Source organism: Ailuropoda melanoleuca, chromosome 9 (assembly GCF_002007445.2).
Source record: "Ailuropoda melanoleuca isolate Jingjing chromosome 9, ASM200744v2, whole genome shotgun sequence".
NCBI classification, from domain to species: Eukaryota; Metazoa; Chordata; class Mammalia; order Carnivora; family Ursidae; genus Ailuropoda; species Ailuropoda melanoleuca.
The window spans coordinates 96119955-96136462 of record NC_048226.1 but is presented as its reverse complement, the minus strand read 5'-3'; the positions used below and the strand labels follow the sequence as shown (position 1 = coordinate 96136462).

General features: G+C 47.6%; 1 protein-coding gene and 1 long non-coding RNA gene across 7 annotated transcripts in view; one reads left to right on the top strand and one right to left on the bottom strand.

Annotated features, from left to right (window-relative positions):
* The first annotated feature begins 3987 nt into the window (after window positions 1-3987).
* ZFAT (zinc finger and AT-hook domain containing) overlaps window positions 3988-16508 on the top strand; it is a 291267-nt gene continuing 278746 nt past the window's right edge. For 2 of the 6 annotated variants that reach the window (XR_004627936.1, XR_004627937.1), the window contains exons 1-2: window positions 3997-4176; window positions 6666-6842. Coding sequence is in view for 4 of the 6 variants with exons in the window: in XM_034668646.1 (XP_034524537.1) it covers window positions 4008-4176; window positions 6666-6842 (346 nt within the window). In the remaining 2 variants the exon portion in view is untranslated. Of the gene's footprint in view, window positions 4177-6665; window positions 6843-16508 lie in introns of all 6 variants that reach the window. The other 4 variants (XM_034668646.1, XM_034668647.1, XM_034668648.1 and 1 more) reach the window with 4 other exon arrangements.
* On the bottom strand, window positions 4332-5340 carry LOC117803827. Its single transcript, XR_004627938.1, has 3 exons — window positions 5225-5340; window positions 4979-5058; window positions 4332-4772 (listed from the first exon to the last, which is right to left on the bottom strand). It is a non-coding gene; the product is annotated as an uncharacterized LOC117803827 (long non-coding RNA).

Sequence of the window (16508 nt, the reverse complement as noted above, 5' to 3'; positions counted from 1 at the left end):
CATTTTTAGTGGCATTAAGCTCATTTACTGTGTTGGGCCGCCATCACCACCATGCCTCTCCAGAACTTTTTCATTGTCTCACCCAGTGGTTAGATCTCACGTAAGTATTATGCAGCATCCAAAGCGAGAGATGGCTGTGGTACGTACGACGTGCGTGCCTCATTCTAGTCCATTTTTATCATGTGTGGATCCATGTAGCCGCCCTCACGGTCAAGATGCAGAACGTTCGTGGACGTTTTGCCAGTTTGAGTGAGGAGAAATGTCACCGCCTTTACACCCCCTTTAGCCTCTGTTTATAACGCAGTTGTCAGCCATTCTTCCGCAGACATTGAGAACCACATCAGACATAGTCTTTTTGCTCCAGCTGTCAAATATAAATTAGAAAACTAAACGGAAAGGGAAAATCTGATGTATTTACCCATAGTTTTACATTTTCCTTTGTACTTTTTCCCTTTTTGATGTCCCAAGATCCATTGTTGTATCATTTCCTTTCTAATTAGAGAACTTCCGTCAGCTCCTCTTTGAGGTTAAGTCTGCTGGGCAACAAGTTATTTTAGTTTTCCTCCCCGTGGGAGTGTCTTGGTCCCCCCTGTGTATCTGAAGGCTGTTCGTGCTGGGTGTAGAAATCTAGGGGGACAGTCACTTTCTTGCCGCTCTTGAGCAACACGCTTGCTTGTGGCCTCCGTCGCGTCTGGTGGGAAATCCGCTGTCGCTCGAATGGTTTCTCACACATGAGCTCGTTTTCCTGGTTCTCTCTTGGCTCTAGTTTTCAGATGTTTGATGATAATGGGCCTTGGCACAGATATCTTTGGGTTCATCCTGTTGGGGGTTTGCTGACTTCCTAGAATGTGGGGGTTTGTGTCTTTTGCTTTTGCCAGATTTGGGAAGTTTTCAGCCATTTTTTCTTTGAATACTTTTCCAGCCCTGCTGTCTTTCTCCTGTCCTGGGACACTGATGACACACGAGTTAGACCTTTTGTTACCATCCCACTCGTCCCTGAGACCCTGTTCAGTTTTTTCAGTCTGTTTCCCCTGTTGTTCAGAAATTGTGTGCTCTTTCTTGTTCCATCCTCAAGGTCACTAATTCTTTCCTCTGTCTTTTCCATTCTGGTTTGAGCCCATCCATTGAGTTTTTGTGATTGCATTTTTCTGTTCTCAAATTTTCATTTGTTTTTTACTTCTATTTTCCGTTCCTTTGCTGAAGACGTTCTGCTTTTGCATTTGTTACAAGCATGCTTATGCTTGCTCATTAAATTGTTTTTGTGATGGCTGCCTTAAAGTCTTTGTCAGATAATTCTGATATCTGTATCATCTAGCGTGGGTGTCTTGACTGTTTCTTGTCATTCAATTGAGATTTTCCTGATTCTTGAAAAATTATGTGGAATGATTTTTGATTGAACCCTGGGCATTTTCGGTGTTATGAGAGTCTGGATCTTATTTAAATCTTCTGTTTTAGCAGGCCCCTCTGACCCTGCCTTGGTGGGGAAGTGGGCTATGGCCTCGTCACTGCCAGGGAGGGTAGAAGTCCAGGCTGCAGACGCCTGGGAGTAGGTGCCCCAGTACTGCTGGGCAGGATGGGGGTTCAGGCTCCCCACGGGGCCCCTGTGATACCAGCCCTGATGAGGAGGGGCGGGAGTGCCTCTGTCCTGCCCCCCTGGTGGCATCCAGTGCACAGTGGTAAGGAGGTACAGAAAGTCCTGACCCTGCGCTGGGCCTCCTCTGACACCGGCCCAGCGGGGAGTGGGAAGGGTGCTTCATTAACCGCGGGGTCGGGGCGGAAGTCCTGGCTTTCTGCTTGGCCTTTGCCGGCCGGGTTGGGGGGTGGGCTGCAGCGTGGTCTGTGGTCTTCAGCTGTTGTAGGGCAGCTCTTGTGCTGAGCTCAGTGCTGGGAGCAGGACCCCAGGGGAGGTGGAGGGAGGTGGAGGGGCCAGGGCACTAGGGGTCCCTGAGGGGAGGGAAAGGGAGGGTGCACACGCGGTTTCTCTCTCTGCCTGTCTGTGACGCACAACGAAAGGTCTGCTATTCTGTGGGGTCTCGTGTTATTTAGCTGTTTCACAGGGAGCACGTATTCATACTGTAACTTTGGTCATAAATAATAACAGTCATAGGAAGAAGCTCTGTTACAGGACTGGGAGGCCTGGGATGCCTGAGTCCTGTATTGCTCTGGTCACCCCCCCATGACCTCCCAGGGGAGGTGCACTTCAAACAACAGCAGAAGGGAAAGGCCACCCTGGATATGTGCTGGGGCTGGGCCTCCCTGGGACTGGCCAGAGCACGTGGCCTCTGCTCAAGGCTGAGCCAATGCTTTTTGCCTGTTTACTCAAGGGCTTGAGATTTTGGGGACAGGGTCCCTCAGGTGGAGACCAGCTTCAGCTGACACGTGTGCTGCCTGTGGCCAGAGGAGGGGATGGGACCTGTTTGCCCCCAGTGGCTCTCCCCAGCTGTGAAGGGGCCTAACCAGCTTCTCAGGACCTAAGAGCCCCTTCATGACCTTCTTCAGGGAGTGGGGTCAGAGGCTTGCTCATGTCCACATCCCCAGGCAGGGTGGTGGTAAGCAGGTGGGAGTCAGAGGTCACCGACAGGATGTAGCTCTTCCTGGACAGGAGTATTTGCAAATCAGAGTTCAGAAATGAGGACTTGTTTATGTGGTTATTTTAAGATTTTCCTTTTAATAGTACAAGAGTAGCTGGTTGAAAACTGGCAAATATTTCATAGAAATGGAACACTCAAACTCCAAACTTCTGTGATTTTCCTTGTATTGAACATGTGGTTTTCTCTTTGAATCCTTTTGTTGAGGACAAGTGCACAGTAGTAATTGGACCTAAAAATGCATCCAAATTATAGCATCTTTATCAGAATTAGCTGACAACATAATTATGATTATATTTCAGGGTAGAAGATACGATTTTCCGTATTAGTCCCCTATAAAAACTGAAAAAGCTCCTTTGTTGTTATTTTGGTGGAATGACAATTCTTAATATTTGGGGGGCAGCCTGATTGGACACTTTTCTTTGCATGTTTTGGCATTTTGCTGTTTATACCCTGCTCTATGAACATCTCCAAAGAGTGCACGGTTTCCCTCCCGGCTAGAGGCCTGGGGGACAGTCCCAGATTATGTTCAGGAGGGAACACTGTGTATTCTGTCTGGGCTTCCAGAACCATCTGCTCTTAAACATACAAGACTGCATCGGGGCGACTGGCTGGCTCAGCCGGTAGGGCGCCGTGACTCTTGGTCTCAGGGTTGTGAGTTCGCGAGCCCCACACTGGCTGTAGAGATTGTTTAAAAATAAAATCTGAAAAAAAATTACAAGATTGCATGGTTGGTGGCAAAACAGAGCCCACCCACTGGCTGAGCTCAGGGGGAGTGGTTGTGTGGTCCTGTTGGTGGTTCCGTGCTGCGTTCCTTACCAGTGCTGACTTTGGAAGGGCCGCATGACACCATGGAGACCCTGGGCCTGGGTCCGGTAAAGCTGCATTCCACCTTGTCTCTGCGCTTCCCTGGCCGCGTGGCCTAGGGGAGGTCAGCCTCTCAGTGTCCTGGGTCCTGCGTGCTCATCTCCGCCCACACCCTTGGTGAAGTGACGGTCCTCCTGGGTCACCTGTCCTCATTTCTCTGTCCGCCCCTGGGAGCTCCGGGTCTAGTCTCCACCTGCCTAACGGAGCAGATGCGTTGCCGGCACTTGGGAAGCTCGTGGGCCAAGGCCAGGTGCCGTCCCGGCCTTCAGGTGGCCTGGGATAGCTAGGTAGGAGCTGACTGACTTACAGTAGCCTCCAACAATTTGTCATGCGTAGTTCGACTTAGCTAGTCTCCAGACAGGGCCTGCTGCGCCTGTCCACTGAGCCCTCACAATAACTCTGTGGTTCCCCAAAGTTCTGCCCTGATACATGTCACAGGGTTCCCTTTCTCCTGAGAGCATCACAGAAATCAGTACCACGTAGAGGTCTGTTGGGAAGTAGGTTCGTAGAAAGTGCACGATGCAGTTGGTGTGTGATGTGTCTGTGTCGCCCATGCAGCTGGGCCGCCTCTGTGGCGGGCCATGCGCCCGAGCTGGCTCCGTGCCGCGGAGCCTCTGGGGGCCCCGCCCGTGGCCACTGCTCGGTGGTGCTGGAAAGAAGTTGACGGATGATGCTGGGATTATGCCCTCGGGGGTGATTGTCATTTCAGACGTGTTGGTCGGTGAGTATCTTAGCCTCACTTGAAGGAGCTGCATGCAAGGTGTGTGGCTGCAGACAGCTCGTGTCAGAAGCAGGTGGCAAAGGGTCTGCTCTCTGCTTCCTGCCAACCGTGCCCCGGGCGAGCTGCTCTCCTCTCTCGGGCTCAGTTTCCTTGCCTTTACAAGCCCTTTGTTGCCTAAATGGTAGGGTCGTGGTAGGGTCAGCAGGAAGCATGTTGAAAACAACATGGCCTCGTATAAAGAAAAGAAGTGTTACTGTAATCTCTCCTTGTTTGAACAGGAAGCCTTTTGGGTTCCTTAGGAATAAAGCATTTCTTGGAAAAAATAAAATATCGATCGACAGTATTCATGAGAGATTTTCATTGATGAAGCAATGTTCTGCTTTGTTAAATTTCTATTTCCTGTGTCGTTTGGTAGGGAAGAATTCTCTTAGGTCATTACTCCATCTGCTTGTTCATGGAGGAACCCTTCCCTTGGATCCAGAGGGAGACTTGTTCCTGCAGCCTCCATGGCTCGCAGGGTTCTGTCCTCACTGTGGCAACGTCAGGTCGGCCCACTGCCTTTCTTTCTGGTCTCCTCTTTCTGGTAGGGAGTCTTGCTGTAAAGAGGAGGAGAAACATGGAGTGGAGGAGAGCAGGGGAGTGGAGATCAAGAAAGATTTTTGTTGTTTTAAGACAGGAAAAATAAGCTTGTAGCAAGTGGCAGAGAGGAAGAATTGGTGGTCTGCAGAAAGCAGCAGAAGTTTCTGCAACACTGTCACTGGGTGGGAGGGGTCGGGATTCAGTGCATGCAGGCCGCACTTACCCCGTGGCCTTCCAGCGTGGGCTGTGGGTGCGGTCCTCCCAGGTGCAGGCACTAGGGGTGCATTGTCCTTAGAGAATGTCCTTAGAAAATATAGAGAATTTTAAAGCTGTAACAACATTTAAATGTTGGCCTGCTTTTTTGGTTTTTCATCTCCCTGAGCCACCAGTACTAAATAATGGCGGTGATAAAAATGTTGCCTGCACTGGGGTGGCCCGTTCCCATGGACCCCCTCCCCCCAACACACACCTTCTGTGCCACTGCCGGCGCCAACCCTCATACCACCAGGAACAAGGCCGGGTGGGTGGGGAGGATGCAGATGGGTGAGCAGGCGTGGTGCAGGAAGCTTGGGGAGGCTGTCTTCTGGCAGCTTCGTGTGGCATGGGAGGCAAGGTCAGCAGCCCAATGTGAGGATGGGAGGTGGGGGTGGAGCAGTATGAAACATTTGTTCACCATCAACAGAGAGCAGATGGCCTGGAGATCATCTAGGATTGCCATATATCTGTCCAGCCTCCGCAGAGAGCAGGTGGCCTGGAGACCTTGTATGATTGCCAGGCAGCGTCCAGAGTCCCCGTGAGCCCGGTGATGGTGAGGGTGAGGCGGGGCAGGCAGCGTGGGTGTAGATGTTCAGCTGTCTGGCGTGTGGGTGAGGTGGGTGAGGGCACATGGTGGGTGGAGAGCTGGACTGAGTCAGGGCTGTGGTTCACCCCGTCCCACTGCTGAGCAGGCAGGCCAGCTGCCTCTCCTAGTGCATTCCCGCAACTGGCGGGTATTACTGCTTCTCGAAGATCACCCCGCTTTGCAGCATTTAGGGACGGGATTGGGAATGTCATCTGGGTTCGTCTGGCTTCAAAGCCACTGTCCTTGCCATCATACCGGTTCTTCTTTGCAGTGTCAAAAAAAACATCTAGCTTTTAATTAGTTTTTTTGATTCTAAATTTAATATTCCTATATGTACCTACAATTATTTTAGATTCAGAAAGGAGCCTTTTCCCATTATGTTTTCCTGCCTAGTATAATGGGATGAAAGTAATGAACTATTAGTAAATATTTGTGAATGGTGGTAATGCTTTCAAATAGGAATTAAGTGGCTTAAAAAAAATCAACAAATTCTCATTCTTCTTGTTTTTAGTCCCTGTGCCAGCCAGTGAAAGGTGTCTTGGCTCTTGAGAAATGCTGTTTTGATCAATTTTCCCTTGTACCTAATTTGAGAGAGCCTAGCTCGAGCACTTAATTGCTGTCAGCGAGGTTCATTCATTTGAAGGTTGGATTTTGGTTTTGCAGTTTCCTGCTTGTTTTTTTAACCTTGTCATGTCGATGCTGGAATCTGGGCTGTCGGATAGATTTGGGTAACGATAGTGGTGGGGGGGTTGCCCATATTAGACAGTATCCTAATAGTAGGATACTAGACACTAGAAGGACTGAGGATACTAGACAATAGAAGGACTGAGGTTTCGAAGTTCTGAAGAAAGAATTTTGTGGCAAGTGGGACCACGTGCAGTTAGAAGTAAGCTGCCTGGCCTGGAGGCGTCCATGGGATGGACACGGTCTGTTGGAGGCCGGCCATGACTCACAAAGGCGGCCTTCAGTATTTTTCTCTGACGATTGGAAGCAATTGTTATTTTCTTTAAGATGAAATAACAGTTTGCTTTTTTTTTTTTTTTTTTTTTTTTTTTTTTTTTTTTTACAGAAAACACGGCCATCTTCATGTGCAAATGTTGTAACCTTTTTTCACCCAGCCAGTCGGAGCTCCTGTCCCATGTTTCTGAGAAGCACACAGAAGAAGGTGTTAATGTTGATGAAATCATCATTCCCCTCAGACCTCTGAGTACTCCTGAGCCCACTAACCCAAGCAAAAGCGGAGATGGTAAGCGGCCTGGGGTACCGGGTGAGGGGGCCATGGCCATGGATGTGCCCATTGGTGGTGATGGGGTGATTTGCTCGCATGTACTTTGATGCTAGGTTTCTGTTCGGTGGGCACAGAAACCCAGAACATTCACATTTCCCACAGTTAATACTTGTCCAGTTATAGGTCTGCTCAAATACAAGTGTGGTTTTGAGCTCGCCGTACCCGGCCTCTGTGGGTGCTTCTCCAGCGCCTGGCTGTAGAAGGAGGAATGAACGAATGAAGGAAGGAAGGAGTGCATGAGAGGAGGTGATAGCCCCCAGCAGTGTAGAAAGCATGAGCTTGGTGTCAGACGAGTGTAATTCAGCTCTAGGACCCCGGGCTTGTCTGACAAATGAAGATAAATACGCCTGTCACAGGTGGGGGCTGAGGATGAAGCCCGGGGTATCCCTGTGCCGCTGGATGATGCCTGGCCCAGAAGACAATAAAGGGAAGCTATTATAACATATGTGATTAATGTGTAAGATTATACAACCTGAGACACAGCATTTCTAACTGAGCGTGTAGACCTGGAACATGGATTCCAGTGGCAGAGCTTTGATTCACACGGAATCCTTCGGGTTCGCAGACAGTGTGCGGAGTGAGATCTGTCTTGTCTGCGGCGTCCAGACATCTCCCCCTGAACGGCCTCCAGTACGGCAGGCGGATGGCTTAGAGGAACCATTGAGGCCCTGTAATTAGGTCCCCACAGACAAAGAAAATACGTAGTAGAGGAGGCAGAGCTGCAAACAGCAGGTAAAAAAGCTGCCACAAAACTATTTTTATATGATGAGGGACAACAGCCAGTCTCCTGTGCGGAAGGATAGTCTGTTCCATCACAGGATTCATTAGCCACACTGATAACCGATTGCTCTTTCCTGGGAATATTCAGGCTGGCATTTCTAAACAGGCTGGCTTATTGATCATCTGTCCGACATCATTAACAAGGAGAGACTCCAGACAAAAAATGTTTTGGCTAATGAGTCCCTCTGGCCATCCCGGGGAGCTCAGAGAAATACACCTGACAGAGGATTAAGTTGTTGAGAAGTTAGGAGAAGTTCTGCTGGTTATTGTTAGTGGCGTAAGATGAAACCGAGAAAACCCAGCCCCTGAAACCAGCGATGAGGAGAAGTGGGAGTATTCCCGTCTTCTTAACCAGCAGCAGGGTGTGGTGGGTCCACGGCGTTTCAGCCCTGTTGTGGGCCTTGTGAACAGATCTGTCCTCTCCCTGCTTTGAGAAAGCAGGTCTGAGCTGGGAAGTGACATGTAATCACATCTCAACTGATAGTGTGCATTTGAGTCTCTTTGCTTTGGGCAAGAGGAGGGGGTGGGAGGCCAATTTGGCATTAAGAATCTACCCAGTAACCTGATTAAAAACGGGCAAAAGACCTGAGCAGCCATTTTCTCAAAGAAGGCGTACAGATGACCAACAGGTGCGTGAAAAGATGCTCAATGTCACTAACCATCAGGGAAATGCAAGTCAAAGCGGTAATGAGCTCTCACGTCGCACCTGTTAGGAATGGTTGTCCTCAGGAAGACAAGATAAGAGGTGTCGGCAAGGAGGTGGAGAAAAGGGACCCTTGTGCCCTATTGGCAGGAATACAAACTGGTGCAGCCACTATGGAAAACAGGATGGAGGTTCCTTAAAAAAGTAAAGATAGAATTACCACATGGTCCAGCAATCTCACTTCTGAAAATATATCCAAAGGAAATGAAATCGATATTGCAGAGAGATCTCTGCAACCCTGTGTTCATTGCAACTTCATTCAAAATAGATAACCTGTCAGCAGATGAATGGGTACAAAAAACTGTCTCTCTCTCTCTCTCTCTCACACACACACACACACACACACACACACACAACAGAGGAATATTATTCAGCCATTACAAAGGAGGAAATCCTGCCATTTGCAGCATGGGTGAATCTGGAAGACATTCTCCTAAGTGAAATAAGCTAGACACAGAAAGACAAATATGAATTCACATATATGTACACTCTAAAATAGCTGAATTCATAGAACCAGAGAGTAGAGCAGTGGTTTCCAGGGAGTAGCGGGAATGGGGAGATGATAGTCAAGAGGTACAGACTTTGAGCTGAATAGGTTCTGGGGATGTAACGTACAGCTTGGGGACTGTAGGTAACAATACTGTATTATATACTTGAAGTTGCTGACAGAGGAGATCGTAAGTGTTCTCACCAAAAGAAAAAAATTGTTGCTATTGCTGATTGTGGTGAGCATTTCACAGTGTTCATGTATATTAAATCATCTCGTTGCACACCTTAAAAAAGCATATTGTATAACCTAAATATATACAATTTTGATGTGTCAATCATGCCTTAGTAAAGCTGGAAAAAAAGGAATCTGCCTAATGCCAGGGCCCTCACAGTTCAGCCGCCTCTCCCTCTGCCACCCAGTCTGGGCGTGAGTAAGGCTCATCTGCCCAGACCTTACTGGAGAACCCCCGATGACGTCCACATTCCCCACGGCCACCATGCTGCTGAGTGGTAAGATGCATTGGCTTTCCAGAGAGTGTGGCTTAACGGACAGACGGAACCGGAGCTTTAGTGAGGAACTTTGAATGTTGCCCTGGGGTTGAGCATCTGTAAACTCAGAAGAATGGATAATCTGTTTTGTAAAATTCATATGGCAGATAGAAGTCACATGGATTAATGGGTTGAGAACGTTGAGAAAGGTAGTTACAGAGCTATGATTCTGTTTTTTTTTTTTTTAAAGGTTTTATTTATTTATTTAACACAGATAGAGACAGCCAGCGAGAGAGGGAACACAAGCAGGGGGAGTGAGAGAGGAAGAAGCAGGCTCATAGCGGAGGAGCCTGATGTGGGGCTCGAAACCATAACGCCGGGATCACGCCCCGAGCCGAAGGCAGATGCTTAACCGCTGTGCCACCCAGGCGCCCCTGATTCTGTTTTTATTCAGCTTTGCTTATTAAGATTTTTCTTCCAACTAAAATGTGAATGAGATAAAATAATTTGAATTTTTCATTTCATTTATAAATAATGAGCAGATGATAAGAGAGTAGATAGAGCTCCTGGAATTCTGTGCGTCAGTGTTTTCTGACGTACGTGTGTGCTCACTTCCACCCCTGCCCTTGTTACCGATGTTAGTGGAAGATAACGGCTGTCTGCTCCAGAGGCCATCCTGGGGCCCCCTCTTCCTTGAGGTCCATCCTCCTCTTCGTCTCCCCTACAGCCAGCCCACCAGGCCCGTCTCCCCCCGAAGCTGCCCTGCAGCCATGGTCCCTCACTCAGTGGGGATGACCGTGTGTTCTTTCTCCCCTTCAGGCCACGAATTTATGTGATTTATGTGGATTTATGTGGATGCATTTTCATACCCTGAACTGTGGATGCATTTTCATACCCTGAACCACTCTTACGTTCCTGGGGTACATTCCACTTGGTCCTATTGAATAGTCCTTTTTCATGTGGTGCTGGAGCTGGTTTGCTAGGACATTGATGAACAGATTTCTGTTTGTATTCAGAGATAGTATGTAGGGTCATTTCTCTGGTGTCTTTAGTTTTGGAATCAGGATAATAGTGGCCTCACAGAATGAGTTAGAAGTGTCCCTTCCTCCTCTTGTTTTTTGAAAGATTTTTGAAGTGTTGGTGTGAGTTCTTCTGAAATGTTTGATAGAGTTCACCAGTGAAGCCCTTTAGTTCTAGGCTTTTGGTGGGAAGTTTCTGGATTACGGATTCAGTTTCTTTGCTTCTGACAGGTTTATGAATATTTTCTGTTGCTTCTTGAATTCCTTTCAGTGGTACGTATCCTCCTAGGAAATTTTCCATTTCATCAAAGTTCTCTGATTTGTTGGCATTTAATTACTTGTTCATAGTATCCCTGAGAATTAAAAAAAAATTTTTTTGTAAGATGAGGGGTAATGTTCTATCTTTCATTCTTGATTTTAGCTGAGTCTTACCTCTTTATTCTTGGTGAGTTTAGCCAAAATTTGCCAGTCTTTTGATTTTATCTTTTGTTTTTCTGTTTAATCTCTTTACATTCTAATTTTTATGTTTATTTTCTGTCCTTCCGTTTGCTGCACATTTGGTTTGCTTCTGTTTTCTCTGGTCTCCTGGGTTGGAAGAGTAGGCTTCTGGCTAGAGACCTTTCTGTGTCTCACACAGGCATTTATAGCCTTGTGAACCTACTCTCATTGCATCCCACAAATGTTCATATCTCATGTTTTCCTTTTGATCATCTCAGCGTTATTTCCTGATTTCCCTGATGATACCCTCTTTGACCTGTTTGCTATGTAGGAGTGCCATTTAATTTCCATGTATTTTTGAGTTTCACAAATTTCTTTCTGTTCTTTCTTTTGTAAAATTAAATTTTAATTGGCATACATGATTACATTAGTGTCAGGGTGTATAAGATAGTGATTCGATATTTTTATACATTATGAAATGGTCACCATGGTGGCCTAGTCACCATGTGTCACTGAAGTTATTACAATATTATCGATTAGATTCCCTATACTGTACTTTTTTTAAAAAGATTTTTAAAATTTATTCATTAGAGAGAGCACGTGCAAAAGCAGGAGCAGTGGGGAGGGCTAGAGGGAGAGGGAGAAGCAGATTCCCCGCTGAGCCGGGAGCGCCCTGCGGGGCTCGATCCCAGGTCCCCAGGATCAATCCCAGGGTACTGGGATCATGACCTGAGCGAAGGGAGATGCTTAACCGATTGAGGCCCCTCTTCTGTGCTGTACTTTTCATCCCAGTTACTTAGTTATTTTATAACTGGAAGTTTGTACCTCTTAATCCCCTTCATGTATTTCACCCATCCCCCATCCCTCTCCCTCTGGCAACCACCAGTTTGTTCTGTGTAACAATGAGTCTGTTTCTGTTTTGTTTTGTTTTTTAGATTCCATATATAAGTGAAATCATATGGTATTTATCTTTCTCATTCAGACTTATTTTACTTAGCTTAATACTCCCTAGGTTTATCTGTGTTGTTGCAAATGGCAAGATTTCTTATTTTTTATGGCCAAGAAATATTCCAGTGTGTGTGTGTGTATACCAATATATACACATACATAACACATCTTTTTTTTACATTTGTCTATCGGTGGACACTTAGGCTGCTTCCGTATCTTGACTATTGTAAATAATGCTGCAATGAACGAAGATGTGCATATGGCTTTCAAATTAGTGTTTTTGTTTTCTTCAATACCTAGAGGTAGAATTTCTGGATTATAGGGTGGTTCTAGTTTTAATTTATTGAGAAGCTTCCATACTGTTTTCCAGAGTGGCTGCACCAGTTTGCATTCCTGCCGACGGTGCAAGGGGGGTTCCCCTTCGCATCCTTGCCAACTCTTGTTATTTCCTATCCTGTTAATCGTGGCCATTCTGACAGGTATGGGGTGGTATCTCACTGTAGCTTTGGTGTGCAGTTGCCTCATGATGAGTGATGTTGGGCATCTTTTCATGTGTCTGTTGGCCATTTGTATGTCTTCTTTGGGAAAGTATTTGTTCAGGGCCTCTGCCTGTTTCTTAATTGGGTTGTTTGCTTGTTATTCACTTGTATGAGTTGTTTATTTCTAATTTCAGCCCACATCCTTTGTATGTATGTATTTCAGCCCTTACACATGTATTGAGACTTGACTTACGGCCCAACGTGGTTTATCTTGGAGAATGTTCCGTGTGCAATTGAGAAGAATTTATAGTCTGCTCTTGGTAGTGGCATATTCTCATAGACAAGTGTTAGGTTTTGCTCGTTTGTAGTGCTGTCCGTGTCTTCCGTGTCCTTGCCGATGCTCAGATTTTGTAATTGAGGGAGATGTGGCTCGGAGGCTGGAGGCCTTAAGTCGCCCTCTCACGGTTACCTAGTTAGTAGGTGGGAGAGCAGGATCTGGGCCCAGCTGCTGTGACGGCATCTGCCTACTCTTGAACTGCTCTGGGTATAATCACATTCTTCTATGAAGCTACTTGAAAAATTATTCTCCTTTATTAACTAATTTACTTTTGACTTAAATTTTTCTTGAACACATTTCCTCTCTTTTGTGTGTGTGTGTGTGTGTGTGTGTGTGTGTACACTGGAAGATTAGTTGCCTGTACAGTTTAATTTTTAAAAGTATTTAAGACTTTAATTAAACTCAGACTCTTAATACGAGAACATTTTCTTCAAAAGTCTTTCATTAAGAACTCCAAGCCCTTCTTTTTCTCTCTGTGCGAGTCCGTAAAATTCGAGGCTTCCGGAAGCTTAGTTTCTCTCTAATGATTTCTATTCAGGTTTAACCTTCACAATTCATTTTAAGTTGAGAGATACTTGAAATGGTTTAATTAAACCTTTAACTGAGTAGTAATTGATTTATTATTTTGGTCTCCCTTTATAACATGAAGTTTCCTAAATCCTGTGGTTTATTTTATAGCCTTTTAATATTTTTTTGCTCATGTAGGAAGTGGTCTGCCTAAGAACCTTTCATTTTCTCCTCTCTTCCCCATCAGATTTCTGGCTGCGGTCCAAGAAGAAAATGCCTTATGGAGAGAATGTGTGTGTGTGAGTGTGTGATTGTGTCTGAGAATGTGTGTGGGTGTGTGTTTGGGTGTGACTGGTGGGTGAGCATGTGTGCACACATTCGTTCATCCCGATGGCGGCTGGGACAGAGGGGCCTGCTGGAGCTGGAATCACAGAGGTCCCGGGAGAGCCTCATTTGGGGTTTTCCATCTTCTTCCTCTTTCAGACCTTCTGTAGGAACCCTTCTCCTTTTATCTCTGCCTTCCCTCGCACTCCACTTCTTCGTTCAGTCATCATGCACCTGTCAGATGCTTGAGCGCTCTGCTAGGTGCTGAGAGCACAGGGTACCCGGGGCGCTCTTCTGCTGGGCTTGTCTCCTGGCAGGTGGGTGGCAGGTAGGCAAAGAGGCAGTTGTGCAGGGCAGTGGGGAAAGCACTTCTCTGGGATCAAGGATGGGCTGCCAAAGAGGGGGTCACAGAGTCTAGTATAAGGGTGGAAGTTGGCATCTAAATTTAAATCTCTGTGTTGTCTCTCTGGGACAGCTACCACGAATAGAGTCATTCTGAGTGCAATAGGCATTGCTGTCCTCGGTGTTCCAGAAACCTGAAACCTGAGCCCTCCAGTCTACACGTAGCAGCTTGGGGGTAGTTAAAGAGCACCCATCCTGGACTCAGGTAGACTCAGCTTCCAGCCTTGGAGCTGTCATGTGACTGCCACGGCTGGGGCTGGCACACACGGTGCTTTTGTGCGGATTACAAAAAGGTGCCCCCATTCTGGGCTGGTGAGTTAGTAACAGGCTTTCTTTCTGGATGAACAAGCAGAAAATGTGGTCAGGGCGGACGCAGCCGGTGCCATAGTGCTCAGCTCGGCTCGAGGAATGTGGCTCAGGTATTGGCCCCCTCCTGCCCTCTGTGGTGCCTCACGCAGGGCTCTGCCTGCACCGCACCCGTGGAGGCCCTGCTGGTGGCTTCGGCAAGTCGCTTTTGTCATCTGTCAAAGGGAGATGAGATGCTCGCCTTTTTTTTTTTTTTTGAAAATGTTATGAGATAAATACACGTTAATGCGTGATGCCTTGGTACGTGGTACGTGCACGTGTAGCCCCCACTTCCCGTTTCACCCTCTGTTGTCTGGTTCAGGAGTCGGATCACACTGAGGCTTACAGCTCGGTGACAATGTCATCATTTTCCTGCGGAGTGTAGAGGAGAGGTCAAATCGCATTATTTCTGTGCTCTGAAATTAACTAACTGAACTGACATGAATGTGAAGTTCACTGACTCTGAGGCAAACGGTGGGTTCAGAGCTTAGCTCTGCCAGTTATGTTTTCTGTGTCTTGGGGCAACTTGATCAGTCTTCTCAAACCTCAGCGTTGTCTTCCAGACCGTGGGAGTCACACTGACGCTTCCCCCCGAGCTCTGACGGGGAAGTGCGCTCAAAGCACTTCACGTGGTGCGGGTGCCGTGTGTGCTCGCTAACCCCTCGCTGTTGCTGTTGTGTGCGGGACGTTTCCACGTTGTTGCTGGTAACTCCACAGGGAGCAGGCGTGGGTGCCTTCGGCTTCCCCGGTGCCTCTTGGTCCGGGCCGGCTGTGGTCTGTCCCGTGGAGGGGATGCTGCAGTCCCCATAAACCTCAAAGGCTCGTGCTCCCTTGTTGCGGATAAATAATTCTTTGTCTTCCCGTTGCTTCTGGGCTCTTTGGACGTAAATGTCAGGGAGATTGACTGTCAGGCCCAACAGTGTTAGTTTCGGGATTTGCCTAAATTCTCGAGTTGGCGTGACTGGATTGAGTGAGGGCTTTTTCCCTGGTCTCCAGCATCGTGAAATGTGGCTGCCCCTTATTCTGTGTTGGCTTTCCTGGTGTGAGACTTCGGAATGGAGGAATCAAGGGAAGAGTGCTGTAAGGCACGAGGGCCTGTGTGCTTCGGGAATCACATGATCTGGCCCCCGGAGGACCGGGTGGGAAGGTAACAGTTGCTCCAGGGAACTAGTCCAAGTCAGAGTCTTAATGCGTATGGTCGTAACAATAAGCGGTTGCCATTTATTGATCACCTTCGAAGTACTATGCTCAGCATTTTCATGGATGGCTTTTATTTATAGGGGACTATACAACAGAGAGTTTTGTGTTTATTTTTCATACGTGAGACGGCAGCCGGGGGGGTTTAACTCTGGGTGGCCTGTCTCGCAGCGGGTGTGCTCTGCATTGCAGCACCGGCTCTTGCCACGGTCCAGAGCCGCCCCGAGGGCTACCTGACCCAGCGGAAGGAGCAGGCAGGGGAGAGGGAAGCCCGCGTCCTGGCTCTGTGAGCTCAGCAGCAGCTTCTGGAAAACGTGCCAAGCTCCTTGAACCTTCGAGTCCCTTATTTCTTTTCCTATTGAGGAAATTACATTTGCTGCATCCGTCTCTGAAGGTTTTTATGGGGATAAAATGAGATAAGAACTGGGAACGGGCCTTGCGCACTTGAGTGATGTACAAATAAAGGGCTTATGTTATTAGATTTTTAGTAACGTGCAGCTCTTTTTTTCATGGAGCTCATGTTGTCTTTTGATTGAATTTAAAAACCTTTGGCTGATTCTTCCCGTCCCTTGCTAGTTTTGGCCTTGGACCTGCAAGGACGATTCTCTGTGAGGAAGTTGTCCCCAAACTATGGCGTTGGGCAGGGTTGAGAGGTTGTGTGGTGGCTCCCCTCTTTCTTCCTTTTGGATACTGTGGATGTAGGAAATAGCTTTTCCTGCCATCAAACCACGTGCATTTACTTATTAAGTGTCTCCTGCATGTCCAGCTCTGTTCGCGATCCTTGGGCTCTGGGAATTCAACCTCAGGATGTGTAACAAGTGGGGGGCGAGAGGGAAACATGCAGGCCGGAGGCTGTATCAGCGGTGTGCATGGCACATGTGCCTCACACTGTTGATGTGAGACCAGCTGGGACGGCGTGGTAGGTGGACCTGAGGGTTTGAACTGGGGCTTGGGGTCTGACTGAGTGCGGGAGGTGGGCACAGATGGGGGGAGCAGTATGGATACATAAAAAGACTGGGATTATCTGTGCAAAGTTAGGGAGGTCTGGAACATCACCGAGCACTTGAGAGAGAGCACAGTTGTGGGTGCGTGCGTGTGTGTGTTGAGCCGTGTGAGGAAGGACCTAGAAAGCCAGGTCTGAGTGTTGTGAACAATGGAATGTTCTAG